At 42.8% G+C, this 18529-nt stretch overlaps 1 protein-coding gene across 2 annotated transcripts in view; it reads right to left on the bottom strand.

The window, feature by feature from the left end:
• Nucleotides 1-435: 435 nt before the first annotated feature.
• Nucleotides 436-18529, bottom strand: part of LOC127206360 (calcium-binding mitochondrial carrier protein SCaMC-1) — a 35437-nt gene continuing 17343 nt past the window's right edge. Inside the window, exons 4-10 of one of the 2 annotated variants that reach the window (XM_051165648.1) lie at nt 14965-15076; nt 12877-13035; nt 10758-10904; nt 9223-9330; nt 7389-7556; nt 4279-4429; nt 436-738 (exon numbers count right to left, since the gene is read on the bottom strand). In XM_051165648.1, the coding sequence (XP_051021605.1) occupies nt 554-738; nt 4279-4429; nt 7389-7556; nt 9223-9330; nt 10758-10904; nt 12877-13035; nt 14965-15076 (1030 nt within the window). In that variant the 3' untranslated portion in view covers nt 436-553. The remainder of the gene's footprint in view (nt 739-4278; nt 4430-7388; nt 7557-9222; nt 9331-10757; nt 10905-12876; nt 13036-14964; nt 15077-18529) is intronic. The other variant, XM_051165647.1, reaches the window with a different exon arrangement.

Raw genomic sequence — 18529 nt, 5'->3', positions numbered from 1 at the left:
AATCTGGCTTCTATAATTCATTCCTATTCTGCTTACAGATGAGGATATAAACTATGCAAGGTCACTTTTAAATACAGTGATTTTTCTACTAATGTTTCTGTTGGGGAATTTTATATCTATAAAGACAGCCAAAATAAATAAAGCAATTTATGTCCCAAGGTTTTCCGATCATTTTGGGTTTTTTGTTTTTTTTTTTTTTTAAATGGCTGTAAACAAACTGACATAAATTTGAACCAATCAGAACAAAGATTAGTGATTTTAGAACACTACCACCCAAAATGATTTCATCTTAAGTCAGTACATTTTCGGATTTAGGATGCACAGCACGAATGTTTATCAGCAAAAATAAAGTACAGTTTTGTGGATTCTTCACTTACTGAAACTGTGATTTTGAACATTACTGAAGATAGAAGGCTGAATACAAAAGCTTGACATGACCTTGGATACACGCCTCCTTTCGGCAGGGAAGAAGTTTCTTTTGCAATAGGCGTGCTGCAATCCCAGCAGCCACTGGGAGAGCGCTGACGGTCTCCGTCTTCAAGGCTTTGACTGGTCATTTCTGAGCTACTCCTAGTGTCTGCTTCATGTTTTCGTATACCACATAGCTGATGCCCACAGCAGGGAGCACCTTCATGAAGTTTGGGGTGATGCCTCTGTAAAGTCCTGACACCCCTTCTTTGGAGATTATTCGCTGAAAAAGGCCAACCATGCTCAGCTGCGGGGCTCCTTCTCCCATGGCTAGCAGACAAATAAGCAAACAAACAAAATAGATAAATAAACGGGGAGGCGGTGAATCCAATATTCAAGTGTGTCTCATCGTTACAACAGACAAGTGAGGATTCAGAACGGTGTCTGGAACACAACGAATAGATAAAAATCAAGTTCAGGAGCAATTCTTTGTACAGCATCCATCACAAGGACAGCCACAGCAGCTCATTATCAATAGCTGTGTGCTAGATGCTGGGTTAATTACTTTCCATGCTAGTCCTTCAAAATAAATACATGTATTTCCTACATGAAGAATTAGACACTTGGAACGATAGGGAGCCTTGTCCTGAACCCCTAGTTAGCAAGTAGCAAAGCCAAGAAGCTGTGGTCGGTGATACCCAAGCCCAATACTTCTAACCACGTGACTGTGCCACTGCCCACAGGGCAATGAACATTTTGCAAGTGAAGATGTACAGACGGAGGGACATACTGTGGGACACGCTGTGACATACTACGGCTTCCACCAATGTCAAAGGGCAGGTATGAGGGGATGGGAGATGAGTGGGACTGGGACTGGGGTACATAATATATAACTCACAAAGAACCAATAAAAAAAGTTTTAAAACACTCCTTCATTGCTGGTGGGAATGCAAACTAGTACAGCCACTTTGGAAATCTATCTGGTGCTATCTCAGAAAAATGGGAATAGGGCTTCCTCAAGACCCAGCTATCCCACTCCTTGGAATATACCCAGAAGATGCTCCAGCACACAACAAGAAAATTTGCTCAACCATGTTCATAGCAGCCTTATTCATAATGGCCAGAACATGGAAACAGCCTAAGTGTCCATCAGTAGAAGAGTGGATAAAGAGACTGTGGTACATATACACTATGGAATACTACTCAGCTATTAAAAACAAGGAATTCCCGAAATTTGTGGATAAATGGATTGAGCTAGAAATGATCATAATGAGTGAGTTAACCCAGAAGCAGAAAGAATCAAATGGTATATACTCACTTATATCTGCATACTAGCCCAAGGGGCATGTCCCACGAAAGCCTTCACTTACCAGGAAACTGGGACAGAGGGGAAGGCATCCTATTGGGACTCTAAATGAGAGACGCATGGGAGAATAGCAAAATAAAAGGATACAGAGGGTCCTAGAAATCTACAAGTAGAACAATATGATAGGCAGATTTGGGCCCAGGGGTCCCGCTCAAACTAAGGCACCAGCCAAGGACAATACAGGAGGTAAACTTTAAACCCCTTCCCAGATCTAGCCAATGGTCAGAATATTCTCCACAGTTGAGTGGAGAATGTGATACGACTTTCTCACGTACTCTGGTGCCTCACATTTGACCATGTCCCCTGGAGGGGGAGACCTGGTGGCACTCAGAGGAAGGACAGCAAGTAGCCAAGAAGAGACTTGATACCCTATGAGAATATACAGGGGGAGGTAATCCCCCTCAGGAACAGTCATAGGGGAGGGGAATAATGGGAAAAGGGGGGTGGGGGGGGGAGGAATGGGAGGATACAAGGGATGGGATAAACATTGAGATGTAACAAGAATAAATTAATAAAAAAATAAATAAAAATAAAAAAAATTAAAAAAAAGTTTTAAATTTTTATTTGGATAATAGGAGAAGGGGAAATTTGGAGAAGTTTAGAAAGAGTATACGAGAGCTGGGCCTTGTAATTTTCTCAATAGGGGGAAGTGGGAAAAAAAAGCAGGAAAATAAAAAGGAAGTGACGAGGGAGAGAAGGAGGCAGCTCACGTTGGTATAACAAAAGGCAAAGGCCGGAAGAGGCATAGGGGAGGGGGCCTTGGAGATTGTTGAATGTGATTTTACCCACAGAGAGTACCAAGGGGGCTGGAGATGCCCACATGTTGGGAAGCATCTCTATGGGATTGAGGAGACTCCTAAGACTCAAGAAGTAAACAAAACTTGCCAAGTTCAAATAGCTTCTGAGGACTCACAGGGCTGCTCCCTGATCCCGGGGTTACAGGAGCAGTTATAGCTCCTGTGCACAGGAGACTCCAGCGCAAGTTTCTTACAGGTTATGCAGGGAGCTCCAAGGGTTCCGCTGCCATGGCTGGTTGCAAGGTGGGCTGCTGGTGGCGCAGCTGTCTTTGCGTCCCTCAAGCCCCTGTAAGTAGCTATCGCCAACACTCCAATGATAACCTCAGCAAGCTCACCAATGCACTATGCGAGACGTGAGTGAGCCTGTTTGTTTGGTCTGTCCTTGCCCTAGTCGGGTGACCGGACATCTGTTCACTCTGGCATCCACAGGAAAAGTCACACCGCAGCATAGTGGGGGTCAGGGAATAGAGACAGAGCTAAAACTGAGGCATGGCATGGTTCCTAAAGACTTCGGAACTCCCACTGAGAAGTTTGGGATTTATTCTGGAAATTCTAAAGAGTGACCAAAAATGTCTGAAGAGATACGAAATGTTTGGGCCTTGATGAAAAATGGCAAATCCTGGCAGCCAGGCTAGGTCAGGTCTGGCGCTGATGGGGATGGGGGGGGGCTGGCGGGCGGCAGGGAGGGGAGTTGAGGGGGGTGCTTACTGTACAACAGTTTAAATCCAAACTCCAGCCCGACTCCCACTCAAATGGACATTCCCTAACGGTTTTGTCTGTTAGTCATTTGTCAAATGTGATGACATTAGTATCAAGCTCCCAGCATGGTCACAGGGCTACGTGGGAGACTGTGTGCATTTTGTTTGCTATTTTGCATTTCTCTCTGCAGCCACTGTTGCCTCTCTGCTCCTCAAATACACCACCGCAGTTCTGTGGCCACTGCACTCCTAGGCTTCAGCTAAGAAGGAGGTGTTTTAAAGGGCCATTTTTCTGGTTGCACCCACATCTTTTCCACTCTACAGTGGCCAGATTTACACCTGACCTGCTGCATCCTCTAACCCTGTCCCAGTGACAGCTCAAGCATGTCGACAAGTGACTGACTGCTTTGTTGAAGGAGGAGATGACTGCACTGGGAAGAGGTGTTGGGGTGGAGCCATGAATGCCCAGTATTCATAAGAGAAATTCCAGTAGATGAAGGTGACCAGGGAAAAAAGAAGAAAGAAAAAAAGGAAAACAAAGATTGCATGGCAGAAAACAGGAAGGCAGTGGCCGCGGAATGGCAGGAGAGTGAGGGTAGTCAGCCCAGGAGCCAGCAGAGAGAATGCCAGAGAGGAAGGCTCAGTGCCGAGCTTGGGGTCTGAACAGCACTGATATATAGTCCAGACACCACTTATTTTGAGAGTTCAGTAAATGCCAAATTCTTTACACAGACTGCTGCTAGTTATTTTAATCCCAGCTCATGGAAGACAAAAGTGAAAAAAGAGACGTGCAGCAAAGACCTGAACCAAAATCTGCTAGATGTCAAACATTATGCTCTTAAAAAGTTTGGATTATTTCTTTAAAAAGAGTCACAATAACGAGAGAGAGAGAGAGAGAGAGAGAGAGAGAGAGAGAGAGAGAGAGAGAGAGAGAATATGCATAGATGTGTGTTCCAAAACCATGAGTGACACAAAGTGTCATCACAACCATCCCAGAACCCACACTCACCTTGTGCCTGCATGCGAGTCCTCACCAAAGCCAGGGGGTAGCTGGCCAGCTGCCCGCAGGTGCTAGACAGGGCTCCACAGCTCAGCAGCACCACCACACCAGGGTTGGCAGAGTCTTTTGCAAAGTTATCCAGCCAGTAAGACTTCAAAAGCTGCCTCAAAAACAAAAAAGACATCAACAAATGAGATAGTCAGCACCATGTTGACTCAACGTGAACACCTTCGGGGTTGTTTCATGAAGTCAATCAACTCTTTAAAAGTAAAATATTCTAAGCATGAAAATACGCTAATATACTTTTTAAAACTATATACCTAGTTGTAGTGGTTTGAATAAGAACTGGCTAATGGCCAGGCGTGGTGGCGCACACCTTTAATCCCAGCACTTGGGAGGTAGAGGCAGGCGCATCGCTGTGAGTTCAAGGCCAGCCTGGTCTACAAAGTGAGTCCAGAACAGCCAAGGTTACACAGAGAAACCTTGTCTCGAAAAACAAACAAATAAAAAAACCATAAAAAACAAGAAAACAAAACAAACAAACAAAAGAATAGGCTAATGGGTTTGAATACTTGACCCTCAGTTGGTAGAATTGTCTCGGAGCTGTGTCACTGAGGTTCAAAAGCCCACCCAGTCCCAGTTGGCTCTCTCTGACTCTTACTTGTGGGTAAGAGTGTGAGCTCTCAGCTGCTGCTCCAGCGCCATGCCTGCTCGGCTATGAGCCCTGCTGTAATGGTCATGGACTCACCCTCTGAAAGTGTAAACCCCAAACAAACGTTTTCTTTTATAAGTTGCCTCAGTTGTGGCACCTTATCGGAACAATGAAAAAAGTAGCCAGCACTCTAGCTTTTATTTTAAGTGTTTTGGGTTTGTTTGTTTGTTGTATTTCTTGATGTAAACCTTATGGGCTGGGAGGAGGCAGGGTATTTATATTAAAGGTGCTAGGATCAAACAACAACAAAAGAACCCTGCCAGCCGAGAACAGCATATTGACAAAACTGCCCTTTGACTCTAAAGGAGAAATTAAGGAGAAATAAAGGATAAAGGAAAGCTGAGAGACTGCACCACCACTAGACCTGCAGGGGATGACAAAAGGCATCCTTTAGTCTGAAACCAGAGGGCAATAAGCACTCAAAGAAAACATGAAAACGTACATGATAAAAGTACATACACAGAAAGTGACAGTCTTATAATAGTGTGATACAGGTATGTAAATACCTTTGAAATATGGTAGAGAATTCAAAATAAAAGCATGAGAACTCATTGGAAGCCCATGTTAGAGGACATACTATAAAAAGACACATTGCTTGTCATCAAAACTGAACAAGGGTAATCGGGAGTGCAGAGAAGTAGGCTTTATATATAGTTTTAGTTGACTTGAGATAGACTGTTACAATGCCAAGATTTTTATATTAGAGGGATACTGGCTTAGGGGGAGTTTGGGAATGTCACCTCTATTTTTAAAATAATTTTATGTGAAAACTTCAATACAGAGAATACAGAAAGCCACAGTGACCGTCCATCACTGCTATAGGATATTAGGCACATGACTGTGTCACACTCCCACTCAACAGTCATCACAGTTGCTTTCCTCACACCAACATCACCCTAAATATGTAGGTCATGCCTCAAGCTATTAATGTTAAAGCACCTAAAACATCATCAGGAAACACATATTTTTCAGCTCCATTATGATCTGCAGCCAACACCACCATACGCAAGTGACTCCTTTGTTGGCCCAAACATCATTACGTGGCACATGGCATATTATATGACGGATTATTATTGAACAAGTAAAATGGATAAAGTACAAGACATGAATGAACCTTGCAGGCGTTGTGTTAAGTGAGATAAGTCAGATAAAAACAAATAATATGTATGACTCCACTAATGAAACACCTAGGATACATAAATACATAGAGGCTGAGGGTGGGTTGGAGGGTCAGAGGGGGATAGAAATATTAGGTAGAGGATTACTGTGTAATAGTTTGGATTGATAAAAAAAAATGCTTTGGGAATGTATAGTAATGAAATATAACTAATATTTCTGAATTTCGTGGTTTTAAAAAAGGAGTTTTGGGTTCTGTTTTATTACAGTTTCAGAAGTTAATAACAATATTCCAAAAGTCTCTCAGTTGTATGTTTTAAGTGGGTGAAATGCATGGCGTGGGAATTGGATCTCAGTAAAGCTGCTCAAAATCAAATGAAGTTACTACTTTATAAAAATGAGGGCACAACACTAGATGGGTAGAGAAATAGAGGATCTAGGAAAAGGCAAAACTAAGTATAATAATAAATACATAATCAAATAAGTCTTCTGAGCCGCTTTCATTCCGTACCTTCCCTCCCGAGCTGGGGCTCAGCTGCTTCGTGTCATGGCATGGCTAACAATGCTGAGCTTCACCTGGGGGGCTGCCCATCTCCACACACAACTCCGGGTTCTTAAAGGCCCTGAGTCCTCCTCTCAGTCCGGCATGGTTTGAATATAATGTGTGTTCAGTCAATGTTTGTCAGAGTCCCAAGTTATTAAGTGGCCCATGTGGCAGGGGTGACCCACAGCTTGTTGACAGGAGCCACCCGTGGTTCATGTTCTGAGTAGTCTGAACTCAAGTCTCCTTGCACGGGCTACGGTTACAGGCTGAACTGCATTCCCCACCCCCACCCCCACCCCCACCCCCACCCCTACCCCAATCCCCACCCCCACCTCTATCCCCACCCCCAATCCCCAGCCCTAGAGGCGAAGCTGTGTGACCACATCATTCACTTGGCTCTGTTAGTGCAAGTTTTAGTAATTCTAATAAATTTCTGCTTATTTTTTTCTGTGCCCCACCCAGTCCCTCCTGCCGTCTTCCGAACTAAATTTGAGTTCATATTCTTGGTGAACAAAAGTAAATATGCAAGGAAAATACAAAAAAAAAAAAAAAAAAAAGATTCGGTACATTTGTGATCTCCCAGTCATGGTGCTGGAACGACTGAAGAACACGCCTGCAAGCGGTCCAGTCACAAGCCATCCTCCTCCACCCTCTCGCGTTCTCCCAGCCTTGACACAAAGGCGGAGTCGATGGCGACCACCTACCCAGCTGCTCTGCACGCTGAAGCACAGCTGCGCCCTCACTCACCTCATACACGGCGAGGTCAATGCCTGCGTAAGGAATGATGCCCAGTAAATTGGGAACGTAGCCTTTGTAAAAAGCCCCGACGCCTTCGTGCTTCAAAATCTTCTTGGCACAACCGTATATTCCAGAGTACTGTCCAGTTTTGGCTACAGCTAGCCGGGTTTTCAAAACCTAGGTTCCGAAGAATGCAACACACTATCATTCGCATTTAATATTGAACAATTCAAAAGCATTCATTTCATAAAGCACTAAGTAAATCCCGTCTCTCGCGAGAATGTCCGGTCTGCTGATAGATTCTCCCTCGGGTGTTACTTCTATTGAGAAGCTAAAATCAGAGCCAGGAAGGGCCAGTTAATAATGAGTCCGAAGGAGGGCTTTGCCAAAAAAAAAATAAAATAAATAAATGTGGACCAGACAATCCTTTGGATGTCATAATAAAATCGGTTGGCAAGGAAGGTGAAGAAAATGGTGGCACTGGGGACAAATGCAGTATCTTCGTCTTGAAGCACGGGATGGGAGGCGCAGAGGTGGGAAGGTGATGGTTTTAGCTGAAATGAAGGCTTCGTGGAGGAACAGAAAAAAACCTCCAGAGACTCAGGGGTAGCTCAGTCTACAAAGCACAAACACGAGGACTTGAGTTTGACCCACAAAACCAACCCGAGAAGCCAGGCATGGGAGTGGAGGTAAGAAGGGCAGATGGACCTCTGGGCCAATCAACTATATCATTGAGCTTGGGCCGTGTCAAAAACACGGTATGAGTGACATCTAGGGTTGACCTCTGGCCTCCACAGACACACACCCACACACACATGTGCATCCACACACACACACACACACACACACACACACACACACACACACCCCTATTGGCATGAATATCACAAAGAAGCTCAAGTTCAGGATATATTTTGCTTAGGTCTTTTCAGTTATTGAAAAGCCTTAGTCATATCCATAAAAGTACCCACATCCACAGTGCTAGTTTTGCTCCAAAGTAGGACTTGGTAAACACTTTACAAAAATGCCCAGCAGTAAATACTTCAGCCTCTGCAAGCCTCAAGTGTGAGATCCGTTCCACGGGCTTTGCTTTTCCTTTGCTTTCTTCCTGACTTTTTCAAGTGTAACAATAGTTGAAGCTGTACACAACAGCCCTTGGGTGGTCCACAACCTGCTAGCCAGCCCGTGCTTTACAGGAACGATGTCTAGTTGGCATTACCATCCCACAGCCAAAGCCTCAGCTTCCACTACTGCGGTTATGGCACAAAAGCTCCCTCGAGAGGAATGAGGCATAATCCCTGTCAGGACTGTGGCAGCCAGCCTCTGAGATGGCCTCTAAGGGTCCTGCCTCCAGGGATGTTCTGCTTTGCATGGTCACTCCCACACGGTACCAGTGTCAGTCTGTGTAGCCAGCCAGGTAAAGTGAAAGTGACAACAGGCAATAGTTCTTATCGCTTTGCAGTCTCTTTCTCTCTTCTTCCTCATAGCAGCACTGACTATAAAGGAAGCAGGCTACCATGCTGTGAAGAGGCGCAGACCATCTAGAAAGGCTTGTTTAAGAGAATAATGCTTCTGGCCAACGGCCAGCAAGGCCTGGCAGCAGCCATATGGGTGAGCCTGAAAGCAGACCCGCCCCAAGGTTAGCCTCTAGGTAACTGCAGCCCAGGCTGCAAAAGGCCTTGACAAAAGATGATGAAAAAACCCAGAGCCAGAGAAACCCAGCCTCCCAAATCGCGAGCTGGCCAAGGCTTGTTTTAACCTGCTGAGTTTGGGCTAACTCAGTGTCTCTCTACAGCTGACCAGTGCAAACACCACCAAGCAGTCAGACCACAGTGGTACTTGCCTCCATGGGATAAATAAAAGTCTGTGCAGTTGCTCCAGCCATGGAACCAGAGATAAACCTCTCGAAGGTACCTAATTTTTGTCCTTCCTCAGTAAGCAACTTCTTATACTGTTAAAAAAAAAAAAGAAGAAGAAGTTTTAAGATGCATTTTAATAGCTGCTATAGGGTAACTGTGCCCTTCCCAGATTCCTATGTTAAACTGTAACCTCCATTGTGATGGTATTAGGAGATGGGGCCTTTGGGGACGACTATGGCTAGCTCGGGAGAGAGCTAGCATCCTTGTCAGAAGGTACGCCTGATAGCTTACACTCCCCCGAAACCATGCACCCAGGCCAATCTGATGACAGAGCAAGAAGCCAGGAAGAGGGTCCCCACTGCCTGGCCCTTGATCTGCTCCTCCTTAAACTTGAGAGCTGTGGGAGGTAAATTTCTATTGTTTAAGCCATGCCTTCGGTGATATTTTATGGTGGCGAAAAACATATGAGACCCTAGGAATCGATTCACTTACAGTACAATGAGGTGCCTCAAGATGCGCCCTCTGCCCTAACAGTCCTAGCAGAGAAGTGGGGGCTGAAATGCTGACTGCGTCTCCCGGGCAGTGGGTTTTCCAATACAGTACCACGGGGCTAGCAACAGAGCTCAATGGTAGAGCTCTTCCTGAACCATAAGGTACCCTAAGTTCAAATCCCAGGATCATTTGAAAAGGGGGGAGGGGAGTGGAAGGAAGGGAGTAAGCCCATTGGAGTAGCCAAAATAAGAATCTGACAAGCAGTATCAAGTGTGCTGTGTGAGGGCTTTCAGACACACCGCACTTCCCTCATATTGAAATAACAGCATTATTTTTGAATATGTACCTTAGGCTCTGGCGTTCTTATCAAAAAATTAGTCATAATTTGAATGTCCGACATTTGCATCAGGAAAATTTCTTTCCCCAGAGTGGTCTCCACGTCAAGACTTAGGCCAGCTGCTTTCTGCTTCTCTATTTTCAAAGTCAAGGAATGGCTACCGCTAGCCCTGGTCACTTCAAAGAAGTGTGCTTCTCCAGGACAAACTCTCCAGAATTAACACTAAACATATTCAAATAAACTATAGTGTGGAGTTAAACTTTAAGGCCCATATAGGTCATGATAAATAATAATAGAAGAAATGACAGAAAAAAATTTTAGAACTAAGTATAATTCCACTCACGCAAAGGGATTCACCTGAACAGTTTTCATTTCAGGAGTATTTTAGTAAAACTTAGATTAAGTGCCCTGTGTCCACTAGGAATTCAAGATGAGTCACCTAAGATCATGCTTTGAAGAGCTACTTAGATAAGAGGTTGGGGAAAGCTTCCCTCTGTGAATGGTATTATGGCATCCAAAATCCCAGAATTCAGCTCTGTGGAATCACTGAGTTTATCTAATCCTAGCCTCCCGTAAGGACTTTCTCTGTGAAGTGTTAGGAATGGATCCCCAAAGCACTGCCTGTGAATCTTAACTGGATCAGTTAGCTAACTCCTTTTGTTAATCGTTTTCACAGATGACAACAATTACCTGTTCATAAGCCCAGAACTTAACAGCTGTCTCAGGAGCGATTTTAATAACATTTGTGCCATTCCCTCTCCAAAGGGAACGGATTCCTCCTTCCTTTACCATCTGCCGAAAACCTCCAAATATATTCATTGATTTGGAACCATGAACCTAAAAATAAAAGCAAAGCGCCATGGGATACATCTGCGCATGGTTGATACAATTTCTAAAGTAGGTGTGAGCCGAACACAAACACTGGATTCCGAATGCTAAGACGGTGAGCGTCTCTGATAGGCTGCAGCGTTCCGCTCATCACTGTCACACACCAACACTGGGAAAGAAAGGTGTTAGGGCTGCACAGGACATGGATAAAAGCAGTCCTGAATTTGGTACTTTCCTGGACTCCGCCCTCTGTACTTCCTCTCCTTGATTGATTTGAACCTGTATCTCTTCCTGGTGATAGACCAAGACCGTGAGGCTGTGTTTGGAGACTTTGGAAAACCCTTCAGATGGGCAGAAACTATAATCCTAACAGACCCATATGGCAAAGGAACAGGCATGTGCCAACTCAAGCTTTCTCAAAGTCAGTTTACTACTGTATTAAAGAGGGGGAAAAAAGGCATCTGCAAATTCCCTCCTGTTTTCTACAAAGCACTAGATCCCTAAACACATTTTGGAATTGGCTACATTGTGAATGAAAGGCAGCTTAAAATATTGTTAGAAATATTTTGTTCAAACAGTTTAAAAATAAAGACATGTGGACTGTGGGTATAACAAACACAGGTTTGTTTACACATTTGAAGGAACTGTGGAGCTGGCTCAGTGGTTAAGAGCACTGGCTGCTCTTCAGAGGACACCGGTTTGGTTCCCGGCACCCACAGATTAGCTTGCATCCACTCAGCATCTTACAACCATCTATCTGTAACTACAGCTCCAGGGGACCTGGCACATTCTTCTAGAAAATATGAGCACGCCGTGTATATGCACATACATACATACCGGCAAATCACCCAAATACATAGAATATAATAAAATAGAATAATTCTTAAGCAACTACAGTGTTCTCCTAGGTTGTTCCAGTATGCCAGTGCTTATATAAACGAAGCTTTAGAGCCACCCTTATCAGCAACTCTGCCCGTTGTGGAAATGGAAAAAACAAGAACTCTCAGGTGCAGGGTAAGAACCAAGGGCTCTGGAGGATAAGCTACATCATGACTCGTCTACTCTTTCTCATAAAGGAAAGTTTCATTCTTCCAGCCTCAGTTTTCTTTTCTCTTTTTAAAATTTTTATTAATTTATTCAGATTACAACTCAGTTGTTATCCCATGACTTGTATCCTCCCGCTTTCACCCTATTCCCCTCCCCTACCTAGGTCTATGACAGAGGGGAACCCCCCCCCCATATGGTCATACAGCCTCAGTTTTCTCATAGATAAAATGAAGGCAAACCACCTGTCTTACCGAGCTGCCATGAACATGAAGTGATTTACCATCATGTGCATGAATGGATTTTCTTTCTCTTCTCTTCACATGGCCAGCCCAATGTCAGTAAGTAGCCTAGTTTGTCTAGAAACCCAGGACTTTTCTGCTAACTTATCTCTACGGTCACTTTTGAAATTACATTCTTGGTGCACACGTGTAATCCAGCACTCTGGGAGGCAGAGGCAGAGGCAGGATCTCTGAGAGTTCGAGGCCAGCCTGGTCTACAAAGTGATTCCAGGACAGCCAGGGCTGCACAGAGAAACCCTGTCTCAAAAAAAAAAAAAAAAAAAAAAGAAAGAAAGAAAGAAAGAAAGAAAAGAAAAGGAAGGAAGATAGAAAGAAAAGAAAAGAAGAAAGAAAGAAATTATATTTTTATCACCAAGATTCTAGACTTGAGAAATCCTCTGCCTTCGCAAGTCAAAATCAAAGAAAGTATAAGTGATTTAATGAGAACCCTATAATAGCAAGGAGAAGTTTCTTATTATTATTATCAAACTTTTAAAGTCACATTGCACACAAGTACTAACATTTACAATGTAGTAGAACAGTGCCAAATACCTAGGCATGTGCCTAATCTGAGGGTTAGTGACCTGAGACTACACTATTCTAAGGTACAAAGGACTGTGACAGATGTACAGGTAGACAAAGGCAAGGCGGCTCACCTGCATCATGACTTTGAGGCGATCCAAAGGCGCGGTGCTGGTTCTTGAGACGGCGCCAGCGACACCTCCTGCCAGAAGCTGCCTCCACCACTGTCCTGATTTTTTCTCATCTTCTGTGAACTCATCCGGAATAGTTAAACTATCCCCTATGTCAATTCCCTGGTAAAAATGGAAAGAGAGCCCACGGCTCTTCAGTCTCAAGAAGATAAGCCCAGAACTTTATTTTTTGTGTCAGAGCTGTTACTGTTAGAATGGAGGGTCTTCCTTGGGATTGACATTGAGCCTAGCTAAGTGCACACGAGGAAGAGTCTTTTTGCTCTGAACACAATGCAGAATCAACCACACAAGGCCTGGAAACAGCACAGAGCCAACAATCACAACTTTCTCTTTTTGTCGGATCTGACAACTTTTATTAAAAAGGTAATATTTTACCACATTTAGTGAACCCTTGTCAGTCACTTTTCATAATGCTAGAAAGTCACACCGTCTTAGTTATGGCCCATTACACTCCATGCCTTGAAGTGCATATTTAAATGTAAATATGTGAATTTTAAAATTAAGCCATGCACATAAATAGTCCTATACTTATCTTCTATATAGTTTGAGAGCAGTTTTATCATTATATATTTGCAACTTAATTATCTAAATGCTGTGGTGGGTATCACTAGGTCACAGAACATTTTCTTAGCATGCTCCAGGCACTAGCACCACAAAAAAAAAATGACCTTGACCTAAAACTTTATGGGCAAGAATGAAAGGTAATGAGCCACACACTCTGGTAGTAACACTCTCTTCTTTCATTTGCTACTGAGAAAATGAGTTCATCAAATGTTACCATTTATGTCCAAAGACGTAGTATGAACTTGACGCAGTGTAAAATGTATACTCATAATTGATTTTATAGTTCTCTGGGCAAGTGTAGGCATTGTTCCTAGTGACAGCGTGATGCCTGGGTGTTTTGAGTGGGATCCAAGTACAGAGGACAAATCCACAAGTTGAAGGGTCGGGGGATCCTGCAGAAGGTCCCCCAAGGGCTTCAGGGAACAGACTGTACAACGGAATCTAATTTACACCAATATATTTTAGCAGAATGCTAATGAACCAATCACTGTGAAGATTTGTGAAGTTTAAACTGGAAGGAAATGCCAAGCGTATGAGTCAAAAGTATTCTCTAGCACTCAATGAGTAATGCAACAGCTTATGACGGCAATAAATCTAGGCAGCCTGAAAAGGCAGCATTTCAGGAGGAACCCGAGGCCATATCATCTTTAGCGATCGGGAAGTGCAGGGGTGATTTGGGTAATGCATGCCCTCTGACTACCAGACTTCTCTTTCTGGCAGAAGCTCTGGATGTCAGTGAAAGCCGGACAGCTTATTCATCAAGATGGGACTTCTTCCAAGTTTGGAGAAAAGCTGTATTTATGCCACCTTGGGGGCTTGAAAGACACTCTATAAATCTATGCCTGATGTAATAAACAGTATTCTAGTAATTAAATATATCCTGGGACCTTCTTGGGGCTTGGCCGACCAACCTTCCAGGGTGTTACGGTGCTCTTGGGTGGTAACGGTTGCCAAGCAGAGCTCCATGAAGAACAGGTGACTGGAAAGACTGACAGTTTGATTAAACTTCAGTGATGTGGAAAGGTGGCAACGTCGCAAGTCTAGAGCCAACCTATCCTATCCCTCTTAATCCCCTTAACGTGTATTTATTGCCCACCTCTGTGTGTGACCTCGCATCCTTGTGACTATTAGGTAAAACCATTGGAAGATATGCACGAGCCCCTAGATTCCACCAACCCAAGGGCTAAGACCGTCATCACACAACATCCAAAGCAGAAACTCTGCTATAAGCCGTCTATCTGATGTTTCCACCAGTGTATTTGAAAAGTGTCTTGATTTATGATTTTCTCTGTTCTATTACTATAAAAACCTCATGGAGTTATTTCCACGTTAGAACACTGAATCTGGAGTAACCTGGGTCTATGTTCCCATGCCAGACCCTCATTTAGGTACAGAATAAATTATCTCTCGTCTCCTTTGAGGCAACAACTGTGTTTCCTGCATCATTACTATACCTGTGGCACTTACAGTAGAGTGTTTCCAGAAGCGGATAATTTCCTCAATGTCTGTCACAGGGTTAAATAAGAAGTAATCCCTCCATTCATTCCAGTCCACGGTCATTGTCCCATCAGAGTCGATGCTGAAAGGTTTAACCAGATGATTAAAGAACAAGACAAATGCATGGACAGACCTAACATTACCGCCCATTTTACAGAATGAAGAATTGCTTTCCAATTTAATATTCTTACTGAATTTTTAAAACCCCCTTGGCAGGTTTAAAAGGTTCAGCAACAGAGCAGTCAGTTAGCAGCCATGAAGCCCTGGATTCCATCCTCAAGAAAAATACATCGCTCAAAATTATATGTTGCTGGAAATAGAACCCTGCATGTTATACCTTTACAGTCATTTTCACTATTTGGAGAAAACTGGATCTAAAAATTACAGAGAGAGCCCACCACAGATTACCTTTAGCATTCTGTCAAACTCAGAGTCACTAAGCTAAAAAATACAAAAACTGAACAATAAAATATTGAAAGGTTCAAATGAATGAATTCAGAGTCCTCCCCGCCCCGCCCCCGTCAGCTAGGAAATTACTTGTTAACACCTTAAGCTTGCAACATTTGGATGTGATTTTGAAATAGATTCAAAATATACTATCAATTTTCTTCTCCAATTTTTATCAATATAAGAAAATTAGCACACTGAGCATAGTGACACAGACCTTTAATCCCATCATTTGGAAGGAAGAAACAGGTATTATCTCTGAGTTCGAGGCCAGCCTGGTCTACAGAGTGAGTTCCAGGACAGACAGTGCTACACAAAAAAACCCTGTCTCAAAAACCCAAAAGTTGATAGATGATAAGTAGGTAGATAGATAGATAGATAGATAGATAGATAGATAGATAGATATGTGGTAGAGACATAGAAAAAAAGAAAGAAAACTAGCAATGATTCTAAAACAACAAATTATTAATGCCTGATGCTTGAGTTTTAAGAAATCTTGGTATCTCATTTTTTCATGTTGTCATCTTACAGGTGTTAGTGGTAACACAAACTCTGAGGGGTTTTGTTTTGTTTTGTTTTGCTTTGTTTTACAAGATTCTTGACAGAAAGCCCATTCTATGAGATTTTCCTAAGACCAATGCAAAATCATATGAGGGTTGACTGCACCATTCAGTACACATAGCTGCTAAAGCAGCAGGCACAAGGAGCTCTGTTAGGTATTGACTTAATGTGTCTGGGAAATGTTTTGGTGTTTTCTCACATTTTATTCTATAATTTATATGACAGTGACACATTCAGTGGCATACAAATCAGATGCAGTTTTCAGATACGTATTATTATGCCTCCAGCACCGTTTTCTGCTTTGGTGTGCTTATGTGTCATTATAATTCAGCTTTTACTTGTCCCAATGCAAAGGTGTCAACTCTCCACGCCTGCTGAGAATTGCACTCACCACTTGTGTTTAAAATGTGTTGTGGGTTGCAGTAGTGGCAGCCCTGACTTCATCAGTGTTTTCTGGTTCTGTGCAATGATTTAGCACCTAGCCCCAACTTCTCTTCCATGAGCATGCTCTAATAGCCAGTGTCACCTTAGAAACACCCCCAACTTCAATGTTCTCCAGTCAAAGTACCCTTAAAGTTTCCACTCTGCCCCGTGTTTGTGGTTTGCTATGCAGCACATACACTGACAGGTAACGCACATGGATCTTCTGTAGAGCTCAGGGTTGGGATTTGCTTTATTCCTAATGCTGTCAAAGGAAAGACAAGGAAACAATTTCTGGACTTAATCAAGAGGCGGAAAGCCACACTCTGTCAATCTAAGGGTTTGTCCATCGTCGCTTTTTCAAAGAACTAACTCTGTGTTTCGTTATGATGCAAAAATCCTCAATAAAATATCTGCATGTAAACAGAAGACAATAACACATTTAAAAGATTATGAACTGTGATCAAGTTAGTTTTATTCCAAGGATGTAAGAAACAGGGGATCTAGAGAGGTGGCTCGGGAGTTAAAAGCATTGGCTGTTCTTCCAGAGGACTTGGGTCTAATCCAGCACCTACATGGCAGCTCACAATTGTCTGTGATTGCAGAACACCCTGTTCTCACCTCCATGGGTACTGCATGCACATGATACACACACACACACATACACACACACACACACACACACACACACACTAGCAAAACACTCATACACACAAAATAAACTTTAAAAGATGGTTCAACATACACAAGCCAATAAAGTAATAGTAGAACCGAGGGCAGAAATTACATGATTATCTCACTAGACGCAGGGAAACCCTTTGACAAAGTTTTACATCTCTCTATAATACGAATCCTGAAAAAAGGGAGGAACAGAACAAGTATATCTCAACATGTAGTTGGGTGCACGCCTGTAATCCCAACACTCAGGAGGCAGAGGCAGGCGGGTCTCTGTGAGTTCGAGGCCAGCCTGGTTTCCCAACTGAGTCCAGGATAGCCACGGCTGCACGGAGAAATCCTGTCTCAAAAAACCAAAACAAACAAACAAACAAAAACTATAGACAACTTTATACTGAACAAGGTAAAATGAAAGAATTGCCTCTATAATCAGGAACAGGCTAAGGTGTTCAGTATTTCCACTATTATTTAGTACAATGTCTGAAGCATTAGCAAGAGTAATAAGGCAAAGAAATCAAAGAGATACAGTTAAGAAGGGGAAAAATCAAATTACCCTTATTTTCAGATAATATGATCCTATGCTTAAAAGACCCTAAAGATTCTTTCAGAAAATTCTTAGATCTGGTGACACTTTCAGTAGAGTAGTGGGATATACAACTGACATATAGAAACCTTTAGCTTTTCTATATACCAATAATAAACGCAGTGAAAAGGAAAGCAAACATTCTCAACAGCTGTAATAATAATAATAATAATAATAATAATAATAATAATAATAATAGTAAATACTAGAACAAACCTAACCAGGAAAGCAAAAAATCTCCTTAGCAAACATTTTATATGTAAAATACTGAAGAAAGAACTGGAAGAAGTCACTAAAAGACAGAAAGAGCTCTTGGGCCAGGGATTAGAATTACTGATGTTCAAATCAGCATTTTACTAGAAATAATCTACAACTTAATCCCTAGTAACAGAACTTGGAGAAACAATCTTAAAATTACTATGAAAGCACAGAAGACCCCCAAATAGCTAAACCAGTTCTGAGCAGAAACAGTAATGCTAAGGCTGCCTCCATAACCTGGTTTTAATTTATGCTACAAGGCCACAGCAAACAAAGGCTATAGCAACAGCAGTAGCATAGCACCAACCCAAAACCAGACCCTCAGATGATAAGATTAGCACAAAGCACCAGAAATAAGCCCACTCAGCCACAGACACCTGACTCGTCTCAAAAGGCAGCCTCTTCGCCAAAAGAAATAAATGAGAAAGAAAAAAATGTAATTAAACACCAAGAACAAACCACAAACAATCTAATCAGTAAGCGGCCAGGTGAGTTGGACAGTTCTCGAGAGAAGACGTACAAATGGGCAATAAATATATGCAAAATGCCCAACTATCCTCAGCCCTCAGAGAAATGAAAATTAAAAATGCT

This window comes from Acomys russatus, chromosome 23, assembly GCF_903995435.1.
Source record: "Acomys russatus chromosome 23, mAcoRus1.1, whole genome shotgun sequence".
Lineage (NCBI taxonomy): Eukaryota > Metazoa > Chordata > Mammalia > Rodentia > Muridae > Acomys > Acomys russatus.
This window is presented reverse-complemented; position numbering and strand designations above follow the sequence as displayed.